Genomic DNA, 13,178 nt, shown 5'->3' with positions numbered 1-13,178 from the left:
GTTATTTCAGTTCGTATTTGCTTTGAAAAATTCAAATTATAAACATATTAACAATAATAACATGAAATAATATTTATTTCTATAACTTTATTTTTTCTATATCTTTTGAGTTGAATAGGATTTATGGAACAGTTTTTGTCATCGTTTGTAACCCATTTTTTGTACAATAAATTATTCAAAGTTTCAACAAGTTGCGTTTGGACGAGTGCGTTTATATCCACAGACTGTTACACGAAAAACAATGTCTAAAGAAATAGGAATTGAAGTTTAGCACAACTGACCAGAACTAAGCAATGTTGGGGCATGTTGAGCTCGGCTTGTTCTTTCTGAAGCTTTCTCAGGTTGTTATTCTTTTAATAATTTATTGTATAGAAAGTTATATGTAGTTATAGAAATAAATATTATTTTATGTATCCGTTTGGGGGCAATTAACCACCAAACTGCGTGATTTGTGGCTTCTTCACCGCGGTAAGAAAAAAGTCAGCCCTAGTCAAATCATGCAGATACTAGGGGTGGCACGGTACACAGATGTCACGGTTCGGTACGTACCTCGGTTCGGGGGTCACGGTTCGATACAATTTCGGTACAACAGGGAAAAAAAAGACATCTACTTTGCTCAGTTTCTTTTATTTTGATGTGAAAATGCTAAATATTATTACATGTTATATATATAAAATCTGTTTTGTTTTCATTGTGAGTGTACACAAATAAAAGCAGACCTTTAACTACAAGCAACAGCACAAATAAAAATACAATAGAGTAAAGATACAAATAAAATAATCAGTGATTTTCAGGGGTTTTTTTAGGTACAGAAATTGAAGTACGATTAAAGTAATCAAAGGTAAAACAGCATTGCATATTTGACTGTATAAATTAAAGATTACTCTTTATTAAAGTTACAAAAGCGATTCAATCAAGAGCAGTGAGTGATTTCTTTGTTGTTGCTGTTTATTTAATATTAACTGTCACTTTAAGAGAAAGCACTGATACTGTACGCCCAGCCGGCTATGTCTGCTATAGGATACTTACCAAGACGGGCATTTTGACAGAATTTTGTGTGAATTTATCCATTAAAACACAATACTTCAGAGAGAGCTTCATATTTGCGCGCGTTCTGAGGCGCAGGTTTGTGCGCTTCTGATGAACGCACGCACAAATCTTCTCACTGCGCGCGCGAGCTCGCGTCCTCTGGCTCTTAAATATTTGAGCTGGCAAAGCTTACATGACTTTAGTCTAAACGCCGATATCAACGTGTGCTGTTCAGGTCTCACCTGTGCTCGCGCTATCAGCACCCGGGTGATGACGGAATAAATGCTCATATTCCAGCATACGGCACTCGCATTGAACAAGAGTGAATGATTTGTCCACTTATTTTATTTTTTTTCTTTCTCATCGCTGTTGTTATAATGTACTGGGAAGCCAGAATGCGCATCCATTAACAGAAACATACATTAGCCGAACCCTATTTGTTTTACGTGTTATTTATAACAAACCACATGCGTTGTCAGAATTCAGTTGAACCGCGGTCCTAGCGCGTGCCGAACCGTGTGTGGAGAACCGTGCGGTTCGGTTTTTTTCCGCGAACCGTGCCACCCCTAGCAGATACATGTAATAATTAATAAATAACTTATTTGTTTTAATGATAGGTTGTAAGAAAATGTCCTACAGTACTGGAGTGCTGATGCTTTATCTGCTGTAGATGTTGTAGTAACACTTTTAGTGTTACTGCCGTGTCGTGGAGTTCATTATTTTTGTTTTGATATAATGATAATAGAGTTTATTGTCTGATATGGTATCTGAGTTATTATATTTGTAATATCAGTGTCAGAGAAGATGATGAACCCATTAGATGGTGATTGATGAAGGATTGTATGAGACTGTGTGACAGATGATTGATCTGTTCATATGTTTATTACTGGAGCTGTAATCAATCACTGACACTCATGAAGCTTTAGAAAGCACTTCACATGATAAGTGTGTGTGTGTGTGTGTACCTACTACAAATTTGTACCCAAAAGTGAGCTAAACCTGATAAAATCTCCAAAAACCTCCCTTTGGGGACGTCCTCATTTGTAAAACTGCTATGAAAATAAAGTAAACAAAGTTTTTTTTTTATATGGTAAAAATGCGTAAGGTTTTCTGTGAGGGGTTGGGTTGGGGTGTGGGTTAGGATTAGCTTATAAAATCTATAAATATCTGTATGTAAAAACAATAGATTAATGTCCTCAAATAGCTAAGTAAATGTGTGTGTGTGTGTGTGTGTGTGTGTGTGTGTGGATTCATGCAGTCATGTTTTATGACATCTTCTGAATCTCATAATGTTGTGGATATTGTGTGTGTGAGCAGTGTAGATGGAGAGACTCTCTGACGGTCTCCTTCAGAGGAACCTGTCACACACACGTACACACAAACACACACACACACTAGGGGTGTGAACCTACACTGGTCTCACGGTTCGATTGCGATTATCATGTCATTGATTCGGTTCAATTACGATTATCACGATGCATCACAGTGCATTGACGATGCAATGCATCCTCAATTTTCAATTTTATTTCATGTGTATACAATTTTGTCAATAAATACAAGCAGTCAGAAAAATGAACTGAACCTTTAATTTGACCTGCTCAAAGAAAACACGCTTCTTGTATGTATCAAACATCAAACAAAACTAAGTCTGGGCGCAGAAGACAACAGGAGCATTTAGAACAAATACACAAAAGTAAATACTAAATACTTGGCACTGACAGGGTTAACAGCTCAAGGTGAAAACGGCTGACGTGGTTTCTCAAGGTAGTGGTATTACCCCCTGCATATTTTATTTGTGCATGACATAATTTACTCACAGTGTGTGTCTTCTCCAGGTTGTGCTTACCAGGTTGTTCATAAAAGCTGAAATGTGCCCAGATGTAGTAGTTGGAGCATTTTTAATTACGTGCACTCGCATCTCGCAGTCTCAATAATTTTGATTCTCAATTACAAGTTAACTCTATTTAGGTCATGACTACCTATAAGTAACAATTTTTGATGCCATTGCTATAACACAATCAATAATGACAGCATACAGACAAGTTGTCCGCTGGGCCTATGTTGTGTCAGACATTAGAAGATAGTTTACAGAGGAAGGAGGACTTTATAAAGGTTTTGAATGGCCCCATTTTGTTGACAATTAATTAAAAATTAAAATCACAATCAAGCAGATCTGCATTTATGGTTAATTCAATTCAGTTTTATTTATACAGCACTAAATCATAAATATTATTTCATAGCACTGTTAATACCCAACTCAAAACACAACATTTCAACTGTTTATATATATGTATATAATGTAGATGTACCAAACATATACTACCAAAAGAAATACCATCTGACCCATTTAAAAACATTTAACAATCTTTCAGTCTGGGTATCACACTAATGTGTTGTTAAAGTGTGTTAAATGGTGAAGGCTGTGCTAGAGATACACCAACAGCCTCATCATGTTGATCCTCTTGAGGGATCTGGAGAGAGGAGCAGGTGTAGTGGACATGACTGGAGGGATCTGGAGAGAGGAGCAGGTGTAGTGGACATGACTGGAGGGATCTGGAGAGAGGAGCAGGTGTAGTGGACATCACTGGAGGGATCTGGAGAGAGGAGCAGGTGTAGTGGACATGACTGGAGGGATCTGGAGAGAGGAGCAGGTGTAGTGGACATGACTGGAGGGATCTGGAGAGAGGAGCAGGTGTAGTGGACATGACTGGAGGGATCTGGAGAGAGGAGCAGGTGTAGTGGACATGACTGGAGGGATCTGGAGAGAGGAGCAGGTGTAGGGGACATGACTGGAGGGATCTGGAGAGAGGAGCAGGTGTAGGGGACATGACTGGAGGGATCTAGAGAGAGGAGCAGGTGTAGTGGACATGACTGGAGGGATCTGGAGAGAGGAGCAGGTGTAGTGGACACGACTGGAGGGATCTGGAGAGAGGAGCAGGTGTAGTGGATACGACTGGAGGGATCTGGAGAGAGGAGCAGGTGTAGTGGATACGACTGGAGGGATCTGGAGAGAGGAGCAGGTGTAGTGGACATGACTGGAGGGATCTGGAGAGAGGAGCAGATGTAGTGGACATGACTGGAGGGATCTGGAAAGAGGAGCAGGTGTAGTGGACATGACCGGAGGGATCTGGAAAGAGGAGCAGGTGTAGTGGACATGACCGGAGGGATCTGGAAAGAGGAGCAGGTGTATTGGACATGACCGGAGGGATCTGGAAAGAGGAGCAGGTGTAGTGGACATGACTGGAGGGATCTGGAGATAGGAGCAGGTGTAGTGGACATGACTGGAGGGATCTGGAGAGGAGCAGGTGTAGTGGACATGACTGGAGGGATCTGAAAAGAGGAGCAGGTGTAGTGGACATGACTGGAGGGATCTGGAAAGAGGAGCAGGTGTAGTGGACATGACTGGAGGGATCTGGAGAGAGGAGCAGGTGTAGTGGACATGACTGGAGGGATCTGGAGAGAGGAGCAGATGTAGTGGACATGACCGGAGGAATCTGGAGAGAGGAGCAGGTGTAGTGGACATGACTGGAGGGATCTGGAAAGAGGAGCAGGTGTAGTGGACATGACGGAGGGATCTGGAGAGAGGAGCAGGTGTAGTGGACATGACTGGAGGGATCTGGAGAGGAGCAGGTGTAGTGGACATGACCGGAGGGATCTGGAGAGAGGAGCAGGTGTAGTGGACATGACTGGAGGGATCTGGAGAGAGGAGCAGGTGTAGTGGACATGACTGGAGGGATCTGGAGAGAGGAGCAGGTGTAGTGGACACGACTGGAGGGATCTGGAGAGAGGAGCAGATGTAGTGGACGTGACTGGAGGGATCTGGAGATAGGAGCAGATGTAGTGGACATGACTGGAGGGATCTGGAGAGGAGCAGGTGTAGTGGACATGACTGGAGGGATCTGGAGAGGAGCAGGTGTAGTGGACATGACTGGAGGGATCTGAAAAGAGGAGCAGGTGTAGTGGACATGACTGGAGGGATCTGGAGAGGAGCAGGTGTAGTGGACATGACTGGAGGGATCTGGAAAGAGGAGCAGGTGTAGTGGACATGACTGGAGGGATCTGGAGAGAGGAGCAGGTGTAGTGGACATGACTGGAGGGATCTGGAGAGAGGAGCAGATGTAGTGGACATGACTGGAGGGATCTGGAGAGAGGAGCAGGTGTAGTGGACATGACTGGAGAGATCTGGAGAGAGGAGCAGGTGTAGTGGACATGACTGGAGAGATCTGGAGAGAGGAGCAGGTGTAGTGGACATGACTGGAGGGATCTGGAAAGAGGAGCAGGTGTAGTGGACATGACTGGAGAGATCTGGAGAGAGGAGCAGGTGTAGTGGACATGACTGGAGAGATCTGGAGAGAGGAGCAGGTGTAGTGGACATGACTGGAGGGATCTGGAGAGAGGAGCAGGTGTAGTGGACATGACTGGAGGGATCTGGAGAGAGGAGCAGGTGTAGTGGACATGACTGGAGGGATCTGGAGAGAGGAGCAGGTGTAGTGGACATGACTGGAGGGATCTGGAGAGAGGAGCAGGTGTAGTGGACATGACTGGAGGGATCTGGAGAGAGGAGCAGCTGTAGTGGACATGACTGGAGGGATCTGGAAAGAGGAGCAGGTGTAGTGGACATGACTGGAGGGATCTGGAAAGAGGAGCAGGTGTAGTGGACATGACTGGAGGGATCTGGAAAGAGGAGCAGGTGTAGTGGACATGACTGGAGGGATCTGGAAAGAGGAGCAGGTGTAGTGGACATGACTAGAGGGATCTGGAGAGAGGAGCAGGTGTAGTGGACATGACAGTGCTGTGTTCTCGTGGAGCCTGTGGTGACCTGCAGTATTCCTCTCTCAGACGGCATATGCTGGGACAAGCAAACACAAGTTTAGATCACATTCACTGCTGACCATGCTTTTCCACTTGGCCTCCATCACATCTGTTAAGTTACACACCACCGCGGTGTTTGAAGCAGATGCATTAGTGAAGTCCAGTCTCTTCAGCTGCACTAACGCATCGAGGCCCGGAAGATACCGTCCTATTTCTTGTTAGGAAACCTGTGGACTCCATGTCCTGACAGGCTGGAGTTTGTGCAACCTCCACAAACACAATAATTTACCATGACAATAATAAATTGAAATAAAAATAACTACCGAAAACACACTGACTCGCGCGCGCTCAAAGCAGAGCTCGGCACACGACTCCCTTATGTGATGTAATATGACGAGATGTTGAAAAAAAAGCGTTTTTTGAGAACTGTCCAGGAAAGCGTCACTTTTTCATCTAAATGTGTGCCCTCATGTCTTGTAAAACATTTTCAAATCCTGCATTAACGGTTCATATGATATTATCAAACAAGGTTATATATTCATTTGAAAAAAAAATGTAACCTGCAATATGCACTCTAAAAAACTTGAATAATTAGTAAATAAACATTTTCTAACAAAAAGTGCAATGTAACAAGTAGAAAAAAAGAAAAATGCACAAAGATTTTTTTTTTTAGATTTTTCCATCTACAGATTTTCCCCTGACCTTCTTTTCTCTGTAAATTAAGGGTGCACACTATTGCTGAAAAACACAATCACTACTTAGCAGTCAGATGTCCGTCAGATCCCTAAACAAGACCATATCTGCAGATTAAACTTTTTTTTGTAGAAGCATTTTTAAAATTTGAACTAGCAGCTCATAACTACACCATGTTATGTACGAGAAGCTGCAAAAGACACAGGTGCAAGTGGAATGTACAAAACATGATGACATTCATTTTTAAGTAAATATAATGGGCGATATATTGCGTCACCAAAATTTATTGAGGTCATACATACATATGTTGCTCGATAAGTCGATATGTTGATTATTGCGACAGGCCTAATGGTCTATTACTGAACCGATACCGAATCGTCCTCGTCTGCATTGTGATGCACCATAGAAACTATTAATTTCGACACCCCTAACTCACACACACACACACACACACACACACGCACACGCAGGTGCTGTTCTCCTGCAGTGCTGCCTGTATCTGCAGTGGTATGTTGTGAAGTTCTCCTGCAGTGTCTGGTGTGTGTCGGCTTTCCTCTGTGATGTCGCCGTTCAGGACGTGCTGCAGATAATGTGAAGCTGAGCGCATCTCACACACATACACACACACACACACACACACACACACACACACAAGCAGCTCCTGTGACAGTCTACAGCTGAGCTGCGTTTGTGCTGATTTTATTCCAGCTCACGTCACACACACACACACACACACACACACACAGGGGGTTACGAGGGAAATGTGGAGGGGGTTCCTGGCAGACGTGGAGCCCCCGCATCTCACACACACGAACACTTACACACACGCATGCGCTCAACATCCATCAGTGTGTGTAGGAGGACATTCATTTAGAGCTGCAGCGCTTCATCTGACTATCTCTGACCTCCTGAAGCTCTGAGGATCATGAATAGTGTTGATTATTCCAGAACATACAGGACGTAATATCTTTACTCGTTCACTCAAGATTTCACTTGTTCAACTTTTGTGCTTGATATGAAAATCCTTTTGGCATTATGATTATTGTTTAGTGCAGAGGACTTTTGTCAGTCGAACCACTAAAATATTTTCTTAAGATCCACTTGAGATTTTAAGATAATTTATCTCCATATGCTTTATTTAGATTTTTTTTTTTTTCAAATAAAATATTTAATATTTTTAAGTAAGTGTTTTATTTTGATTATTTTAAATTATATTTGTTTCAAATGAAATATTTAATCTTAGCAGTCTTCAATTTTATTTTAATTTGTACTTTTTTCAATTAAAATATTGAAGAATTTTAGTGAGTATTTTAGATTTTTTTAAATGATTTTTAATTGATTAAAATTTAAATATTTTCTCTGTTTTTAGTAGATGGTTTATTTTGATTCTTTTTATTTTACATTTATTTAAAAATGGATATTTTTATGACTGAATGCATTATTAGCTCAGTTTGTGAATCTCTGCTCCAGATGACGGTCAGTGTGTGGTGTTGATGTGTGTTTGTTTCAGGATGATGAGGTGGTCCTCCAGTGCTCCGCGATGGTCCATAAGGAGCAGCAGAAGCTCTGTCTGGCTGCCGAGGGCTTCGGGAACAGACTCTGTTTCCTCGAGTCCACGTCTAACTCAAAGGTACGAGTCTCACATCTTCTCTCTTAAATCCCAGCAACACTCTAATGAGAATAAAGTATTTCTGCTGCGTTGAGTTTGATTCAGACATCATTATTTCACCACGTCAACAAAACTATATTAATATTACATTAACTTTTACCATTTTTATACAATTTAATTTTACAATTAGTAAGTAAAGAGTATTCAAATTCATTGTGGATCAGGATTGATCGTTCAGTATGAAGCTGAATGAATCATCAGTGAGTCTGCTGAGGCTGTGAATCATTTAATCATCGCTCTCATAAAGACTCCTCAGGAGAAGAGAGGGAGCTGTAATTCTGTTTGATTGCTCAGGTCTGTCTGAGGAACTCACATGATGTTTCTAATGGCACTGGCCTCATTTGACTCATTCTGTCCTCAAATTGCTGCCGGAAATAATGTTTTTCACGCACTTTCACACTGATCATAACATGCAAACACAAGCTACATTTATCTGCTCGAGAAACACAAATCTAGCCAACTGAAGCACAGAGACTTGTCAGATACTGATGAGTTTTTGAACTTGCAGCCTTTTATTCAGCAGCCCAGATCTTCACACGTTAGTCCAGCAGGCGCTGCTTTGAGTTTCTGTAACCCTTGTGTTAACACAAAATTGAGTTTTTACAACACTGGTCAATCTGGGATTTTTTAATTTTTTAAAATTATTATTATTATTTTTATGACCATTTCTCATTTACGGTCAAGAACATGCCTGCAAAGTTTTGACACTCTGAGGTTTTGTGGAATGTGTATGCAAACGTTTATTACGATTATGATGTTTAAGATTTGTATCAGTTCAAGCACGGTTATTTGGCTGGGAATCAAACCCATGATCTTGGCATTGCTATCACCATGCTCTGCTGTAAATAGTATAATAAAAATGTAAAAAGCTGAGCTGAATGATGTATCTTTCCAGAACGTTCCTCCAGATCTGTCCATATGCACGTTTGTGCTGGAGCAGTCGCTGTCTGTTCGAGCGCTGCAGGAGATGCTGGCCAACACCGAGGAGAGAGCGGAAGGGGTGAGTGCTGCTTCTGCCACGCTTTCACTGGGACACACACACACACACTTGTACTCTTGTCCATCAGAGATCTCAACCAAAGCCATAAACATCTGATTGAAGCATGAAAATAATGAGTGACCTACTCCTCCCATAAAACTCTCACCATTATGAAATTTGACAGGTGATTGATTCACCAGTAATGGATGGAGATGAGAAATCCTGTCAGTGTGTTAAGGCCATTGCACACGGAGTCCAAAATTTATGCACGTTGAAAAATAAATACGACCTCACGTCGTGTCAATCACGTTTACACACTGCCTCTGAAACGTTCGTCCGTCATTAAAAAATTTGGATCGGGTTCAACTTTCTACGTTTTTCGCATCCGTAGCAAGCACTTTGAGAGGTGTTTTGACAATTCAGAGCCACAAGCGAACACCAAAATCCAGAATGGTGATTGTCAAGTTGATCCACTTCGTCTCGCTGCACAAAGCACCATAAAGATCCTTGCACACTGAGTTCACAGAAATTGGTGCTGTTCTTTTTAATATGTGGCTCTAGTATCGCTAGCAAAGCATCACATTAAGCCACTGACATCCTGAAGAAAACTTTGAATCGCTCGTGATAATTTCCCTAATAAGGAGGGGAACTCTGCTTCCTCTCTATATCTCAGGATTGGATGGACCCAATATTTCCTTTCTTTTTCTCTTTTTAAGAAGCGAGAGGACAACAAAATCACCCTCACTGCTTGAAGACTCCATTCAGTACTGTTTTGCGGGGGGTGGGGGGGGGTTCGCAACAGATTGTTTAATACACATCGGACTGTGCAAAGTTTCTGTGCGTGATGTATTTTTAGGACTCAGTGTGCAAGGACCTTTATGGTTTAAAAGTGATTGAACTGCATGAATGTGAATATAAAGTGAACTCGGTTCACAATGATTGAAGACTGATTTGATGTCACTCAGTTGCCATAGAGACAGAAGCATCAATGCAGCATTACTCTGCTGTCTGAATACGGCATTCTTCACTGTCCCATTACTGTTATTACAGCATCAGTGTAACACAGCTTTGTGTCGTGGGAATGATTAGATATGTTGTAGTAATGTTTAAATCTATTAACACACACACACACACACACACACACTCATCTTAGTATGGTATATTTAAAAAGTCATCAAAACGTTTATAGGAAATATAAGTTTGTCAGTGCTCCCAAAATTGTTAATCAGATTCATTTAGGCTAAATCTGTAATTCTGTGTGTGTGTGTGTGTGTGTGTGTGTGTGAGTGTGTGTGTATGCCAGTGGTGTGTGTGTGTGTGTGAGCAGGTGAGTGTGTGTGTGTGTGTGTCAGTAGTATGTGTGTGTGTGTTTGTGAGTGAGTCTGTGTGCGAGTGTGCGTGTGTATTCAACAACTTGGGATGCCCAAAAAGAGGGCTAAGTGTTTAGCAAAGTACTGTGCGGGTGTGTGTATGCAAGTGTGTGTGTGTGTCAGTGGTGTGTGCGTGTGTGTGTTTGTGAGTGAGTCTGTATGCGCAAATATGTGTGTGTGTGTGAGAAAGAGAGTGTGTGTGTGTCCTGCGGCGGCTCTGACTCACCTGCCCTCCGTTTGATCTGTTGGTGGTGGGTTCATGCGGTCAGGTCGGCAGGTCACATGATTCACTCTGGATCACAGGTGCATTATCTGTTCCAAACCTCTCTGTGTGTGTCTACAGCCAGTTAGCCGAGACACACAGGAAGTGACAGGGATTTGGATGGTGTTGTTTGTCTTAAATTTAGGCACTGCATCATTTGATTTGATTTAGATTCAGCGATTCACAAACTTTTTCTCAGCTGAAACTTCTTGAATTAAAATATTTTCTTGAAGTCTTGGAATATTTCAATAATTTAACAACACATTCTAAATGTTATGACATGCAACTGAACAAAGTGTCTTATTTAGATAATGTTTTTTTCAAATAGAATATTTCATCTTTCTTTTGTGTTTTGATTTGTTTATATTTTAACGTTATTTGTTTTAAATGGCTATTTTTATGATTGAAATATGATTTATGGTTCACTATATATCACAAGCTTATGGTCTGATTATTATTTTGTATGGATGGATCAGTGTTGTTTGAGAAAGAATCATGTTTGCTTCTGTGAATTGATCGGTTTCGCCCTCCTCTGCTCTTCCTGTTGTTGCACTGGAATAAATAAAAAACAACCCTGAATTACATCCACAGTGGAGTGTGTGTGTGTGTGTGTGTGCCGTAGGTAGAGCAGTGCAGGATAAAAGAGGAGATCTGGAGGAGTAAATGCTGAGCGTAGCAGGAGCGCAGTGAGATGCAGTGGGTGTGAGAGAGAGACAGACAGATCCTGCCAATGCAGAAGTGTCTCACTGCGCGTGAAGAAGCGTCACATGTGGAGGAGGAAAAGGGAAGATCAACCCTATCGCCGCTCACTCTGAATCACACTTTAATGATGACAGTTCTCTTTCAGGTCCAGTTGGCATGATCACATTCACAGGCGCTCAGAGGATGTGATGTAAATCTCATTTATAGAAGTCTGATGTGCGGCGAGAGAAAGTTTAGTCCACACTGCGGTGAAGCTTCAGAGCTGATGGGTGGAGTGTGTATGTGTGTGTGTGTGTGTGAGGGCTGGGCAGACTGCATCATAACACACACAAACACACAGTGTCAGTATGTGGAGGTTCAGTCTCCGTTCACTCATGTGTTCAGTTATATAAGTGCAGCGCTGCCGTTTGACTCCTCGTGAACATCAAACTAACATCCATATCAACATCTGAGACGAGCGGATCAGCTACAGCAGATATACTGTAGGAAATAAACAACTCTGACATTGATATTTGTGTTTGATAGAGCCATCTGACTGATTCACGATCACAACAACAAATAATTCAGCCAAAAAATACTGAATCTGTCATGATTTACTCACACTGCTCTTTTCACCAACAGTTCAGTGATGATCAAACTCTGAAAAAGAGAAAAGCTCCATGAAGTGTCATAAAAATAGTCTGTACTAGATCATACGCTGTATTCCAGGTCTTATAAAGCCATGCAATGATTTTATGAGATACAAATTGAAATTAAAATCATTATTGAGTTTTTAGATTCAGTTACAACACACGTGAGAGCCAATGGTGTTTTACTTATAAAGTATCATGTGACTTTAATTTTTTTAAATTAATTTCTTTATTAATATTGTAAAAAAAAAAAAAAAGATTCTCCATATAGTTTTGGTGCAAAATATATATTTTCTTCTTATTATAATCTCAGATATGCTTTCGACTTCATTAAATGTAAATATTTTCCAGATAGTATTGAACAGTTTGCTTTAGTCCATCACTTAATTTGGGAAATAATTATTTAATTTTATTGTCTTTACAACATTGCAATGCTTTTCTCATTCAGCTTTTTTTTTTTTACATGTAAATATATAATTGATATTATAGGTAGGGGCTCTCTAGCGACCAGTTATCATCAAATGTGGAGGATTTTGGCATCAAAAACATTGAAAAGCTGATGTTGACGGCTGTTATGACTCTTGGCGCTTTTCTTCCTTTCTGGAGTTTGATCCTTTCATTGAATAATGATTCTGCCAAACATGAATTATTCCCTCTGACGTGTTCTGATCACGTTGAGATGTTGTGTGTGATCTGAGGTCAGCATGAGGCTCTTCTACTATCTGCTCTCTGTTTCTTTCTCATTCCAGCTGGGACTCATTTATTAATGATCTAATAATTGATCGGACTCACTAACCGTGCGATCATACTGCAGGAAATGATGTTTTAGCCTTTGTTTTTGTGACTAAAAACAAAAAAGCATTTCAATGAAAACATCCACATCATGGCTCCGTTCATTCATTCATAAGCAGAGGACGACCTTTGACCTCTGATGACCCTATGGGTGTATTGATGATTTCTTTCATCAATCGAATCGTTTTTTTCACTAGTGATTTTGGTGTGAATGTCATGAATCCTTGAATTCTTCATGATG

The 13,178-nt window shown here is 41.2% G+C and overlaps 1 protein-coding gene across 1 annotated transcript in view; it reads left to right on the top strand.

The window, feature by feature from the left end:
- Nucleotides 1-13,178, top strand: part of LOC306857586 (ryanodine receptor 2-like) — a 161,165-nt gene that overhangs the window by 22,939 nt on the left and 125,048 nt on the right. Inside the window, exons 2-3 of the mRNA XM_079397593.1 lie at nt 8,045-8,164; nt 9,099-9,203. Coding sequence (XP_079253719.1) covers nt 8,045-8,164; nt 9,099-9,203 — 225 coding nt within the window. The remainder of the gene's footprint in view (nt 1-8,044; nt 8,165-9,098; nt 9,204-13,178) is intronic.

Source organism: Barbus barbus (genome assembly GCF_936440315.1).
Source record: "Barbus barbus genome assembly, chromosome: 38".
NCBI lineage: Eukaryota > Metazoa > Chordata > Actinopteri > Cypriniformes > Cyprinidae > Barbus > Barbus barbus.
The sequence above is the reverse complement of the archived record's forward strand: the minus strand, read 5'-3'. Positions and strand labels throughout refer to the sequence as shown.